This window comes from Bufo bufo, chromosome 7, assembly GCF_905171765.1.
Source record: "Bufo bufo chromosome 7, aBufBuf1.1, whole genome shotgun sequence".
Classification (NCBI taxonomy): domain Eukaryota; kingdom Metazoa; phylum Chordata; class Amphibia; order Anura; family Bufonidae; genus Bufo; species Bufo bufo.
The window spans coordinates 184,038,873-184,054,563 of NC_053395.1; the positions used below are offsets into that span (position 1 = coordinate 184,038,873).

Sequence of the window (15,691 nt, forward strand, 5' to 3'; positions counted from 1 at the left end):
GGGACCCGGCCGGCCGCAATTATTCCCTTCTCTGTAACAGCGCAGCGCCCGCGGCTCTCATAGTATCGGCTGTGACTGTCTGACACTGACAGTCACAGAGCCGACAAGCATGAAGCTGCGGCCGCCTCCCCCTGTGCTGTGTGTAGTCAGTGTGACTAACACATGGCTGATCATCTCTGAGCATTACGTTTCTAAAGGCAAGGGGGGGAGGGGTGTGTACTATTGTAAGGGGGGGGGGGGGGGGTTCTGTATATGATGGGGGGGCCGGGGGGGGTGTTCTGTACACAAGGGGACAATGGCTGGATTCACAGGGGACAATGGCTGGATTCACAGGGGACAATGGCTGGATTCACAGGGGGACAATGGCTGGATTCACAGGGGACAATGGCTGGATTCACATGGGGACAATGGCTGGATTCACAGTGGGACAATTGCTGGATTCACAGGGGGACAATGGCTGGATTCACAGGGGACAATGGCTGGATTCACATGGGGACAATGGCTGGATTCACAGTGGGACAATTGCTGGATTCACAGGGGGACAATGGCTGGATTCACAGGGGGACAATGGCTGGATTCACAGGGGACAATGGCTGGATTCACAGGGGACAATGGCTGGATTCACAGGGGACAATGGCTGGATTCACAGGGGGACAATGGCTGGATTCACAGGGGGACAATGGCTGGATTCACAGGGGGACAATGGCTGGATTCACAGGGGACAATGGCTGGATTCACAGGGGACAATGGCTGGATTCACAGGGGGACAATGGCTGGATTCACAGGGGGACAATGGCTGGATTCACAGGGGGACAATGGCTGGATTCACAGGGGACAATGGCTGGATTCACAGGGGACAATGGCTGGATTCACAGGGGACAATGGCTGGATTCACAGGGGACAATGGCTGGATTCACAGGGGACAATGGCTGGATTCACAGGGGGACAATGGCTGGATTCACAGGGGGACAATGGCTGGATTCACAGGGGGACAATGGCTGGATTCACAGGGGACAATGGCTGGATTCACAGGGGACAATGGCTGGATTCACAGGGGACAATGGCTGGATTCACAGGGGACAATGGCTGGATTCACAGGGGACAATGGCTGGATTCACAGGGGACAATGGCTGGATTCACATTGGACAATGGCTGGATTCACAGGGGGACAATGGCTGGATTCACAGGGGACAATGGCTGGATTCACATGGGGACAATGGCTGGATTCACAGGGGACAATGGCTGGATTCACAGGGGACAATGGCTGGATTCACAGGGGACAATGGCTGGATTCACAGGGGGACAATGGCTTTCACTAATATGAGTCACAAATAGTGAAAAATGTTCATTGTTTTGGGAAATTTTGTTTAATAAATTAAAAAATTTTTCTTGTAAGGCAACCTCACTTTTTCATTGTTTAACTATAACAAGTACTCGTACCAGTTGTCCAACAATGATATTTACTGCTTTTTATAAAGAAATACAATTGATTTTATGCAGTATTGAGTTTAGCCTTTTGGCCCGGCCCTCCAAAATATTTTCAGTTTCTCATGTGGCCCCATCGAAAAAATAATTGCCCACCCCTGCCGTAACGCGTTCTGAGGACTCAGGTTGCCTGGCTGCAACATGATCGTTAACTGTGATTCCAATTGACGCTTTGAGCTGCCATTTAACTTCCGTAGGTGACGGACGCCCTTTAATGAAATGTGGCCAAAGTTATTGACTACATCATCACAGACTGAATATCTGAAAGTGACCTCTAATAAAAACGGTCCGGGTGCTTCAAATAATAAGTGGTACTATTATGACCTCTTAAAATGCCCACTGTGCCCGTTTCACATATTCCCAGTCCCTTTACAGCTCTCATTTACCTCCATGCCACGGTGGCTTCTTGAGATGACATCACTGCTATGGCCAAAAATTGGCTGTGAGGTCACCTAAGGGAGAGACAAGTCAGCAAGGAACTGGAAATATGAGGCTCTGGCATGGGGAGAATTTGTAGAGGTGGACATAGTACCTTATAAGCTATATGGAGCCTCCTATCTTGTTATATTAATGGAAAATCCCTTTAACACACCCTGTACTAAGATGTTAAAGGGCTTATGCAGCTTTCACTAAGTTATGGCCTATCCTCAGGATAAGGCCATGGCTAGCTGATCGGCAAGGGTCCAACAATCTGCACCCTCAGTTCGGTGCCGGCACTATATAGTACTGCTACCATTGAAGTCAGTAGAAAATGTCCTACATTACACAGTTGATGGAGCTGTGTAGTTTTAGCACAAACGTTTGCCGGGTGCAGGGTGTTGGACTCCTACAGATCAGCATCCAGTAAAAGCTGGCCAACCCCTTTGAACTTAAAGGGCTTTTCCCACCTCAGACACTGATGGCATATTGCCAGAATATGCCATCAGTGATGGTCCCACCTCGCAAACACAGCCGCCCTTCATTCGCCGATACAGGAGTTCCAAAAACAGCCGAGCACTTGCTCAGCTATTTCCATCCGTCCCATAGAGGTGATCGGAGAGGTGGCCATGCTCGCACAGTGCGCTCTCTATTTCCTGCTATGGGACGCCATGCATGTGTGGTGTGCTATCCTTCACTTTTGGGGGGCCCCATTCCGGAGATTAGGAGCGGATCCCAGAGGTGGGACCCGCTCCTATCTGATATTGATGGCATATCATAATGACATGCCATCAATGTCTGAGATGAGACAACCCCTATAATACAAAACTATTGTCACTGTGAGGTGGATTGATAATAATCATTCTGAGAAATCTGAATGTCATTCATAAAGCATTCATTACTCTGTTATTCCACCTGGAAGCAAATAAATAAAATGGGTGCTACCATTCTCTCTGTCAAGAGCGTGTCTCCACAGCCTGACAATATTAGGAAGGATCAGTGTCGGCCACTATAGGCACCGAGGACAAAAGGACGACCCAAATCTCAGTTTATTCAGACATTTCCAGGAGGAGCAGCATAATGTGTTGTAGAGTTTTAAGAAAAAGGTATTCCATTATTGGTATTTCATGGTGAATTCAAGTATTGTCTACGACAGGGATGCTCAACCTGCGGCCCTCCAGCTGTTGTAAAACTACAACTCCCACAATGCCATGCTGTATGCTGTTCGGGCATGCTGGGAGTTGTAGTTTTGCAACAGCTGGAGGGCCGCAGGTTGAGCACGCCTGGACTCTACGACATATGTCAGAAATGCTGACGAGTCCTTTTTAAGCTAAAATAATAGCACAATAATTTAGGACAAAAATTCCTCTACATGTTCTGAGAAAATGGTATGTACAACAAATCTCCCAGAGCGTAACTGGTACAACTGGTAAATACCTGATGAGACGGACTGGTCGGCAAAATGTTCTGACAGCAGAAAAGAGAAGAGCAGTTTGTCAGCGGTCGTCTGCTGCTATTTCCCAATCTCCAGCCACATTATTAGTTCACAATTTTAAAAATAGACTTCGGATGTCGGCATTTCCATCTCAGAGTCACGTGTTTCCTTACAATGAATATTTATATCATTAAGATAAATTATTACAATTTATTGGATATGATTTTTTTTTTTTTTACTTTTACGCTGTATTATATAGGTTGATAAATGGTAATATGGAAGAACTGTTTGGTATTGCCATATGTCACCCACATTCAGAATTCTCCACCGTGAGACCTTTTTATACATATTGCGGGGACTTTCCTGTGTGGATGATATATGAATCTGTTATATGATCTGTAGATGCATAGCCTGTATACCTACATGGGTGCTAAACGAAGCAAAACCGAGCTGTGACCTGTCAAGGTATGGATCCTACAAGACCTCTGAAGGTGTCCGGCCTGACCTTTACTTTGCTACAGTAGCTCATATGTGTGATTGGACCAAAGGGGCCACTGGGGCACCCATGACTGTCACCCTTTGCTCTTCCTGGCTAGTAACTACTGTATATTGGAAGCACCCCACCAGACCTGCCGTTTTGGAGTTGCTCTGACCCAGTCGCCTAGCTATCAATATTTGACAATTTGGTATGCTGTAAATTGTCCCGCAGTGATTTTGGACAGAAGTTTTCGGTGGGATACAGTAGAAGCACGGATTGAGGATGAGATTTCGCTTCCACATGCTGCAGAGATTTCTAGTGCAGAAATTGCCCTGCATTGCAGATATTCTAAATCCACAGCATGGCACGAGGCAGCTGGTTCATCGGCGGCTTGATTATACGAGCCGATTATCGGCAACAAGCGCTGGTATTCCCCATAACTGGCCTGAAATCGTGCAGTGTAAGGCCCCTTTCACACAAGCGAGTTTTCCGCGCGACGTGAACGCATAGCACCCGCACTGAATCCCGACCCATTCATTTCAAGGGGTCTGTGTACATGAGCGTTTTTTTCACACACTAGTTCTGCGTTGCGTGAAAAACGTAGCATGTTCTATATTCTGCGTTTTTCACGCAGCCCATGCCCCATAGAAGTGAATGGGGCTTCAGTGAAAAACGCACCGCATCCGGAAACAAGTGCGGGTGCAATGAGTTTTTCACTGATGGTTGCTAAGAGATGTTGTTTGTAAACCTTGCATTTTTTATCACGCGTGTGAAAAACGCATTGCACCCACGTGGAAAAAACTGAACGCAATCGCAGACAAAACTGACTGAACTTGCTTGCAAAATGGTGCGAGTTTCACTGAACGCACCTGGACCTAATCCGTATCGTTCGTGTGAAAGAGGACTAATCGGGCCTTTAGATGGCCTGCAGATCGCCGCTGCCCTTCTAGTTGCTGGGTACTGTGCACTAAGGCTGCGTTCACACTCGCACCATTTTGCAAGCAAGTTTAGTAAGTTTTGTCTGCGATTGTGTTCCGTTTTTATTCAGCGCGGGTGCAATGCGTTTGGAAGCGCACGTGATAAAAAAAACTGAAGGTTTACAAGCAACATCTCTTAGCAACCATCAGTAAAAAACGCATCGCACCTGCACTTGATTGCGGATGCAATGCGTTTTTCACTGAGGCCCCGTTTACTTCTATGGGGCCAGGGCTGCGTGAAAAACGCAGAATATAGAACATGCTGCGTTTTTCACGCAACACAGAACTGATGCATGAAAAACAACGCTCATGTACACAGACCCATTGAAATGAATGGGTCAGGATTCAGTGCGGGTGGTATGCGTTCACGTCACATATTGCACCGTCGCGGAAAACTGGCTCGTGTGAAAGGGGCCTAAGGCTTCTTTCACATTTGCGTTGTTAATTCCGGTACTGAGATCTGGCAGAGGGTTCTCAATACCAGAAATAAACAGATCCGTTTTGATTTTGCACATCAGGATGTGGTTATGTGAAGTCAAAACGGAAGAAAAACGGATCCGTCACTAAATACACTGAAAGTCAATGGGTGACAGATCTGTTTTCTGTCTCCGCATCCCAGGACGGAAAGCAAACTGCAGCATGCTGCTCTCCGGTATGAGAATGGAACGCAACGCATTCTGGTGCACTCAGTTCTGTCCCCTTTGACAATGAATGGGGACAAAACTGAAGCTTTTTTTTTCCGGTATTGAGCCCTTATGACGGATCTCAATACCAGAAAACTAAAAACACTAGTGTGAAAGTAGCTTGAGGCAAAATTTTAATGGCGCTTCCCTTCCATTAAAAAATAGTATGAAAGCCAAGTAGCCACCGAACTTCCCAGAGTTTCTACGTGCATATACTAATATAGCTCAGCTGCATATACATTGCACGCATAACTGTTCTGGACAAACACACACAGCTCTGCTACATGCTATACTGCTGCAGGCACGCTGTACACACACAGCTTTGCTACATGCTATACTGCTGCAGGCACGCTGTACACACACAGCTTTGCTACATGCTATACTGCTGCAGGCACCCTATACACACACACACAGCTCTGCTACATGCTATACTGCTGCAGGCACGCTGTACACACACACACAGCTCTGCTACATGCTATACTGCTGCAGGCACGCTGTACACACACACACAGCTCTGCTACATGCTATACTGCTGCAGGCACGCTGTACACACACAGCTCTGCTCTGCTACATGCTATACTGCTGCAGGCACCCTGTACACACACAGCTCAGCTCTGCTACATGCTATACTGCTGCAGGCACGCTGTACACACAGCTCTGCTGCTCCTGCTCCTCTCTGTAGATACATAACACGAGTCCTTGCTACTCACACTTTTCATAACCAAACTCTTGGCTCCTCCCCCCACGTGACTGATCACGTGGCCGTTACGTCATCTAGCCCTATAGGATCCCGCTGTGGCCTCTGGTTGTAGCAGCAGAGCGAGAGAGTCATGGGGACTGGGGAAGGTGACGGAGCCTCCCCAGGGACCGCCTCCTGTAGTCAGGTAAGAGGGGGGAGGGCAGCAGCTGCAGGTCCGGTGCAGTGTTCATGTGGTCCCTGCACAGGGAAAGTGCGTCACACTCAGACGGTTATATGTGTGATCTGCACTGTGTGTACATGGTCGCAGTGCTGTTGCTGCAGTCCATAGGAATACACTGACGTGGGAATTTACAGGGTTTGGAAAAAAACACAATTTATTGGAAAAAAAAACAAAATTTATTGGGAAAAAACCTAAGCTATGGCACGCAGCCGTGAACCCTTTACCTAGACCCTTTGAAGTGCAAAATTGTTAGTGTACGTTCACACTTGGGGCAGAGGATTCCGGCAGGCAGATCTGGACGCAGACTGATGCGGTTGTCATCTGGAAAAACGGATCCAGTATTTATTTTATCCACAGATTTAATGGTATGTGCGGACTGGGAGAACGGATCCGTTTTGCTGGAACACTTGGGGCTGGATCCGGCATTAATGCATTTCAATGGAAATTAATGCTGGATTCGGCAAGTGTTCCGGATTTTTGGCCGTAGAGAAAACTGCAGCGTGCTGCCATATCTTCTCAGGCCAAAAAACGTTAGGGTACTTTCACACTAGCATTTTTTCTTTTCTGGCATTGAGTTCTGTCCTAGGGGCTCAATACCGGAAAAGAACTGATCAGTTTTATCCCCATGTATTCTGAATGGAGAGTACAGTAATCCGTTCAGGATGTCTTCAGTTCAGTCACTTTTACGTTTTTTGGCCGGAGAAAATACACCTGTGCAGTGACTTCCACCCCTGAATCTCAAAAAAGCTGTACCGTAGCTGTCCCCTAAAGGGGTTGGACATCTCTTGTGTTTTTTTTATTTTTTAAGCACCCCCCTTCTTGCCAGACCTGTACCCCCTTCACTCTCCGACCTCAGCTGCCTATCTTGGGCACCACACTGTCAACGTTCACTTTGATGCCGCTGTAGTGGTGACCTGCCCCCCTGCATCACATGATCAACTGACATGAGGCATGGAGAGCAGGTCACTGCTGCAGCCGGGTATTGGCTGAAGCAGCGTCAGAGTGGATATTTACTCAGGTACAGTTGCAAGAAAAAGTATGTGAACCCTTTGGAATTATTTGGATTTCTGCACAAATTGGTCATAAAATGTGATCTGATCTTCATCTAAGTCACAATAGACAATCACAGTCTGCTTAAACTAATAACACACAAATAATTAAATGTTACCATGTTTTTATTGAACACACCATGTAAACATTCACAGTGCAGGTGGAAAAAGTATGTGAACCCTTGGATTTAATAACTGGTTGAACCTCCTTTGGCAGTAATAACTTCACCCAAACGTTTCCTGTAGTTGCAGATCAGACGTGCACAACGGTCAGGAGTAATTCTTGATCATTCCTCTTTACAGAACTGTTTCAGTTCAGCAATATTCTTGGGATGTCTGGTGTGATGTCGCTTTCTTGAGGTCATGCCACAGCATCTCAATCGGGTTGAGGTCAGGACTCTGACTGGGCCACTCCAGAAGGCGTATTTTCTTCTGTTTAAGCCATTCTGTTGTTGATTTACTTCTATGCTTTGGGTCGTTGTCCTGTTGCAACACCCATCTTCTGTTGAGCTTCAGCTGGTGGACAGATGGCCTTAAGTTCTCCTCCAAAATGTCTTGATAAACTTGGGAATTAATTTTTCCTTCGATGATAGCAATCCGTCCAGGCCCTGACGCAGCCCCAAACCATGATGCCCCCACCACCATACTTCACAGTTGGGATGAGGTTTTGATGTTGGTGTGCTGTGCCTCTTTTTCTCCACACATAGTTCTTCCAAACAACTCAACTTTGGTTTCATCTGTCCACAGAATATTTTGCCAGTACTGCTGTGGAACATCCAGGTGCTCTTGTGCAAACTGTAAACGCGCAGCAATGTTTTTTTTTGGACAGCAGTGGCTTCCTCTGTGGTATCCTCCCATGAAATCCATTCTTGTTTAGTGTTTTACGTATCGTAGATTCGCTAACAGGTATGTTAGCATATGCCAGAGACTTTTGTAAGTCTTTAGCTGACACTCTAGGATTCTTCTTCACCTCAATGATCAGTCTGCGCTGTGCTCTTGCAGTCATCTTTACAGGACGGCCACTCCTAGGGAGAGTAGCAGCAGCGCTGAACTTTCTCCATTTATAGACATTTGTCTTACCGTGGACTGATGAACAGCAAGGCTTTTGGAGATACTTTTATAACCCTTTCCAGCTTTATGCAAGTCAACAATTCTTAATCGTAGGTCTTCTGAGAGCTCTTTTGTGCGAGGCATCATTCACATCAGGCAATGCTTCTTGTGAAAAGCAAACCCAGAACTGGTGTGTGTTTTTTATAGGGCAGGGCAGCTGTAACCAACACCTCCAATCTCATCTCATTGATTGGACTCCAGTTGGCTGACACCTCACTCCAATTAGCTCTTGGAGATGTCATTAGTCTAGGGGTTCACATACTTTTTCCACCTGCACTGTGAATGTTTACATGGTGTGTTCAATAAAAACATGGTAACATTTAATTCTTTGTGTGTTATTAGTTTAAGCAGACTGTGATTGTCTATTGTTGTGACTTAGATGAAGATCAGATCATATTTTATGACCAATTTGTGCAGAAATCTATATCATTCCAAAGGGTTCACATACTTTATCTTGCAACTGTAAGTATGCTTCTCTTTGTAGCTCTAGCCAGGAGGAGGGAGTTGTCACCACCCTAAAAAAAAAAAAAAAAAAAAAAAAAAAAAAAAAAATACTCATCATATTATATAATATTATCATGCATTATAATATCTATTGTGGAATAAAGTACACAGTAAGGGTCCATTCACACGTCCGCAAAATGGGTCCGGATCTTTGCGGAACGGATCTGGACTCATTCATTTTCAATAGGGCTGCAAAAGATGCGGACCGCACACAGTGTGCTGTCTGCATCCGCACTTCCGTTCTGCATCAGAATAGAACATCTCCTATTCTTGTCCGCAGACACGGACAAGAAAAGGCATTTCTATTTAAAGTGCCAGCCATGTGCGGTCCGCAAAATGCGGAAACGCACATGGCCAGTGTTTGTGTTTGGCGGATCCGAAATTAGCGGACCGCAAAACACTTGCGGACGTGTGAATGGACCCTTAAACATATCAGTTAGGGCTCATGCACACGACTGTATGTATTTTGCGGTCCACAAAAAATCTGGATGATGTCCGTGGGCATTCCGTTATTTTACAGAACAGCTGGCCCTTCATAGAACAGTCCTATCCTTGTCCGTAATGCGGAGAATAATAGGACATGTTCTATTTTTTTTTTTGCGGAATGGAAATAAACGGAATGCACACGGAGTAACTTGCGTTTTTTGGGTTTTTTTGCGGACCCATTGAAGTGAATGGTTTCACATCCGTTCCGCAAAAAAAAAACGGAATAGACATGGAAAGAAAATATGTTTGTGTGCATGAGGCCTTAGAGGGAGGATAGGGACTCCTCGTGGTTGGGGTACCTCTGGGTCGGTGTTTCAGTTCATTACCTGCATTTGAAGTATATGATATTGTTTCCCTTTAGATGTTCCTTCTTTATTTATTTTGTGGGTCTTTTTGTACATGCCAGGTCTTGTGTCTCTAGATCGTTATGTTGTATGTTGAGGGATGATATCTTGACTACAACCCTTATCATCTTCCTGCAGAGCGCTCCTGTTTCCATTGGCAGCATGTTCTTTTGGCAGGAGACCATCGGAGTGCTGTGTGTTTGTCTTCTCATTATCACACGAGAATAGCAGATTTACTTGCTCAGCGCAAGTTATCACACTTATATGGCTCTGTTCACATCAGCAGCGTTATTTTTTCCCATGAAAACAACAGATGCCACCGTGGAATCCGGTAGATCGGGGATGCCCAACCTGCGGCCCTCCGGCTGTTGCAAAACTACAACTTCCAGCATGCTTGGACAGCCTACAGCTATTAGGGCATGCAGGGAGTTGTAGTTTTGCAAAAGCTTCAGGGCCGCAGGTTGAGCATTCCTACAGTTTTAGGTCAGTGGGCGGCTGCTGCCATTGTCTGTCATGCAGCGGATCCAGCACTGCATATGATGCTGTGCCTTACAGGTATCTTATCCTTTAATTTAAAGGGGTTGTCCCATTATGGTATCCCCTGTTCACGAGCATGCATGTCCGCTTCTCTATTAAGCTCTATGGGACTGCCAGAGATAGTTCTGCGCTTGCCCTCTGCTATCTGCAGCAGCCCCATTGCCGATGTGTGGGGCGACGGACATGCATGACCAGGCTGTAACCTGGCAGATGACGATATCAGAGGTCTGCAGCCTAAACGGCTAAGCTTGTGTAAGCACACGAGGATCTAAAAGCAATGCAAAATTTTAATTTAATATATATATTTTTTGGACTGTCTGTCTCTGTTAGGTCACCATGAATCTCCACAGAAAAATCGGCAAAGAGCTGAAACTTGCGTAGAGTCGAACATCTAGAGAGGAAGAACATGGACAGCACCTCTGAGCTGCCGTTGATGACGCTGTCTGCTGGGGGCAATATGACGGAGTCCCTTGGTGACCTAACAAACACCACAAACGGCAGCCCCCCCATGTCGATAAACAGACTGTTCCCAGCTCTGTTGGAATGTTTTGGCATCATCATGTGCGGCTACATCGCGGGTAGAGCCAACGTGATAACCGCCACTCAGGCGAAAGGCCTCGGCAACTATGCTTCCCGATTTGCATTGCCCGCACTTTTGTTCAAGAACATGGTTGTGCTGGATTTATCCGACGTCAACTGGTCGTTTCTGTACAGCATAGTCATCGCCAAGGCCTCCGTCTTCATCTTCGTCTGCGTGTTGACTTTGTTGGTGGCAAACCCTCAGAGTCGTTTTAGCAAAGCTGGACTCTACCCTATATTTGCAACGCAAAGCAATGACTTTGCCCTTGGCTACCCCATAGGTGAGCTATCTTGTCACCTTTGATTGACCCGAGTTGGAACCCAGAAATGAGGAAACCCAAAATGTAATGTAGGTGGTCCTGTTTTAAGAGCCAGGTTTAAGATTGCATTCAGACAACAGTGGAAAAACTGCCAGTTTTTAAAAGGGTTGTCTGGGTTCAGAGCTGAACCCGGACATAGCCACATTTTCACCCAGGCAACCCCACTAATATGAGCATCGCAGCATTTTATGGAGTTCCAGTGATGTACCGGGCTCTCCATAAGAACTACCAGGTGGAGGCTTCTGCCCAGCAGTGAGCCCGGTGATGTCTAATGGACTGGCTTTAGCTCTACCCTACCCTGTAAAATGGCTAGGACAGCGCTATAGTCCGCCCATCAGAGCCGGTAATGTCACCGAATACACTGCTGGGTGGAAGCCTCCACCAGCAAAAGCCTTTGCCCTGCGCAATTCATCGCAGGGCAAATGAGAGCATCTGAGCATAACGGGGCTGCCTGGGTGACATTCTGGATATGTCCGGGTTCAGCTCTGAACCTGGACAACCCCTTTTAACGGATGTTTTTTTTTTCCCCCACTGATGCCTTTTTGAGAAACGGATGTTAAAAACGTTCCCCCTTCAATCGTATGGGGGCTGTCGGTCCATGACAACAGACAAGATAGAATATGTTCTATTTTATGTCTGTTTTTCACTGGCCGTCAAAAAAAACTGCCGTGTGAATAACCCCTTAGATTACCATTGCTCTTAAAACGGAGGTGTGATGGCCATAAAAAAAAAACATCCGTCACCCTTCTGCCTGGAAGAGGCACCTGATGGGTGGAGGGCACACAGGAGTTCTCAATAAACTTTACTCTGTCCACGCAAACTTTAGGCACAAGTTAAGGCCTCATTCACATTTCCGTTTTTTCACTGATCTCTGCTGGCCGCAATTTCCAGTGTTTATATTAAAAGTGACTATAACCCCCCTCATCCTTAAGAATACACCCATGTGCTGCAGTACCCAGGAACTTCAGGTGTAGACAGCCCAGGAATCCCAGGGAATAGCAGTGCTGGCCCGGAGGGACGGTAACACTCCCTCCCTCCTTCTTCCTCTTATCTTACAGAAGCGGCGAGCAAGTGACTGAGCTGATTGGTGGAGCCAATCCACCATCAGCTGAACGTGCAGAGGAGAGGGAAGACTGCTCTGCCTTGGAGCGGGATCCTGGCTGCAGAGGACAAGACATGTAGGCCGGCGGCATGCAGCTTCAATGGCTGCTGCCTGCTCCACACATCTAGAGCAGGCATCCTCAAACTGCGGCCCTCCAGCTGTTGTAAAACTACAACTCCCACAATGCCCTGCTGTAGGCTGATACCTGTAGGCTGTTCGGGCATGCTGGGAGTTGTAGTTTTGCAACAGCTGGAGGGCCGCAGTTTGAGGGAGCCGTCTCACTGCGCTCCTAGATATCCGCTAGCAATGTGTCCGCCAGCCATGTTTCTGGGCAGGTTCGCTTTATAAGACCCAATAGGCAATTTACGGATTGCACATTCCCTTTGAGGGTATGACCGGACGTGCCTGACAAATGAACACTGAATAAACGGTCTGGTTCCGACAGTACCTGCCACGTTCCAGCCACAGAAAGGCAGTGCTGTGTGGCCGTAGCCTAAAGGTCCGTCATCACTTCTGCATGCGTTACTTTGGTATGCTTCCTGTATTCTGACTTGTGTTTCTTCTTACTGTTTTCTAGTTGACGCCCTGTACCACTCCCAGTATCCCAAATACCTCCAGTACATATACCTGGTGGCACCTGTATCCCTCATGATGCTAAACCCTTTGGGGTTTGTTTTCTGCGAGATCCAGAAATGGAGAGACAATCCAAACCCTTCACAAAGCAAAATGAAGATTCTGGGATTTGCCCTCCTCCGTGTCTTCCAGAACCCTATAGTATTTATGGTATTTATAGGCATCGCCTTTAACTTTGCACTTGGTCAGAAGATTCCTGTCTACTTGGAGAATTTTCTGGACGGCCTGGCCAGTTCCTTTTCTGGCTCAGCTTTATTTTATCTGGGCCTTACCATGGTTGGTCAGACCAGCAAGATGAAGAAATCGTCTTTTGTTGCCTTGCTGCTACTTATCACTGCAAAGCTGTAAGTGTGATTTACGATGTGGGCTTATTGGGTGCGGGAGGTGACAGGCCGGCGGTTTATTACTGTATTCTAAAACGTTTTATGCGTTCTACCAGGTGATAAGCCGCATTACTGGAAGTCTTGCACTTTCTGCTGACTCTGCCCATTTTTTTCTTCTTTGCATGCCCATTACAGAAGAGTTTAATCACTCGATTGTTTCATGCTTCTTAGTGTATGACCACAAGGCGTGGTCGTGCCATGGTAGTGTCTTGGCTGCGGTGCTCTCAACTACCGCGGAGCCATACAAGCTGCAGTGAGCTCCAATTATCTAATTAGGACTGCGCTGTTTAGTCGGTCTGCATTGTTAATGCCGCAATACCACACGGTTATTAACAACGCAGACCGACTAACCAGTGCGGTTGTAATTAATTGGAGCCCACTATGGCCTTGCGGTACTGGACAGGCGCCTAAATTCCTGCAGACGCAACCCTATTCTGCTGTATAAGACGGCTTTCCTTTGCAGAACATATAACACTAGCTATACTCTTCAAACGAATGTCAGCTGGACCCACAGTGTTTAGCTGGATCTGTTGACCATCTAATGTGTATGGCGGTGTCCAGTTCAGTGGCAGAGATCAGGGGAAAGACGCTACAGGCATATTGGATTTCAACATGTCCAATCCTATGTTCCCAAGGACGATAAGATACCGCCAGAGATGTCGTAAGCAGTTTATTCCCCACTCCGTATTGAAAACGAGTGCCTGTGGAGCTGAGCTGAGTGTGCCTGTGGAGCTGAGCTGAGTGTGCCTGTGGAGCTGAGCTGAGTGTGCCTGTGGAGCTGAGCTGAGTGTGCATGTGCCGCTGAGCTGAGTGTGCATGTGCCGCTGAGCTGAGTGTGCATGTGCCGCTGAGCTGAGTGTGCATGTGCCGCTGAGCTGAGTGTGCCTGTGTACAGGAGGTGGGTAATAGCTGCTGGCCAAACAAGTGCTCAGCTGACAGCTATCCAGGATGTATGATGTTAGTGCTTGGGATGCAGTTGCTTTGGAGGTGAAATCTTTACTTTCTCTTGAATGCATTGGGGGACACAGCACCATGGGTATATGCCCAGCTGCCACTAGGAGGCTGACACAAAGTAAAACGTGTTGGCTCCTTCTATATAGGCTATACCCACTGCAGATGCAGGAGCAAACCAGTTTTTTTCTAGTGTCTGTAGGAGGCAGACACGACCTGCTATTTTGTTATTTTCTTTTTTCTTTCTTTTCCTTCTTTATGCAGGTTTTTCTCCTGCTGCAGGTGGGTGCTCCATTGTGGGCTGCCACTTTAGTTGCACCCCCTGTGGGTGCGTACTTTGGTACCGCTGGTCACCCAGTCCCCATTACTGCCGCCTCAGTGGCTTGCCAGCATTCCCACGGGCCCCGTGTTGAGTCTGCTGATGGGGTGACCCTGCTGCGCCTGAAGACGTCAGAGGGTAAGTACAGCTCTTTCCCCTCTCCCCCCTCTGGGCCACTGATCCCTTCTACCTTGGCCAGGGCATCTGTTCATGGGGGTCCTGGGACTCTTCCATTCAGGGACGCATATGCTGGACATATGGGTCTGCAATCCTGCCTCCCGGTCGGTTCCCCTTTTTTTCTGATGGTCTCCTGGGGTGCCGCTTCCTCGCTGGGGTCTGCATCTTTAGCCCTTCTGTTTCTGTGCGCGGTGGCCGGGGCTCCGGTCCGGTCGCTGGGGATCCGGTCCGGCCGCTTTAACTAATTTAGTCCCCGGCTTTTCAGCCTGCTAGGCCGCGACCTAGCTCCGCTCCCTTTTTTCTTCCCGGGCTTCGGCCCGACGACTCCTCTCACTGGGAGGGACCTCCTGCTTGGCTTCTATCACGGCTAGGCGCAGTCTTTTCCTCTGGAGGGGCGGTTTCTTCTGCTGCTGAGAAGAGGGAGAAGAGGCTCCATCTTGCAGCTCAGGTCCTGATCGTCATTCAGAGTTTTCCAGTTCTCCCTTCGCTGCTTCTGTGCATCGTGGGGCACAGCACCTGGGGGCCTGGTAGGATAGCCTCTCTGTAGTTGGTCTCTTTTTGCCATCATGTCCTCTGCTAGTACGGACCTTTTAAAGCCCGGGTGCCTATTGGGGTGGCTATTTTTTATGCTTGCTCTAAGTGCTGTAAGGCTTTTCCTTCCCCGCAACCTAACTCGCTCTGTGCGCAGTGCGCTGCTCCCATGCCCCCTACTGATGCCCTGGCCCCCCCTGCGGTGGCGTTTCCCTCCTGATTGGGCCGCCTCACTCTCCCAGGCCATAGGCGACCTTGCCAGCCTGTCCCG

General features: G+C 47.7%; 1 protein-coding gene across 3 annotated transcripts in view; it reads left to right on the forward strand.

The window, feature by feature from the left end:
• The first annotated feature begins 6,230 nt into the window (after positions 1–6,230).
• The window catches only part of GPR155 (G protein-coupled receptor 155), a 34,943-nt gene continuing 25,482 nt past the window's right edge, over positions 6,231–15,691 (forward strand). For all 3 annotated transcript variants that reach the window (XM_040439633.1, XM_040439635.1, XM_040439634.1), the window contains exons 1-3: positions 6,231–6,359; positions 10,756–11,285; positions 13,004–13,403. In XM_040439633.1, coding sequence (XP_040295567.1) covers positions 10,832–11,285; positions 13,004–13,403 — 854 coding nt within the window. In that variant the 5' untranslated portion in view covers positions 6,231–6,359; positions 10,756–10,831. The remainder of the gene's footprint in view (positions 6,360–10,755; positions 11,286–13,003; positions 13,404–15,691) is intronic.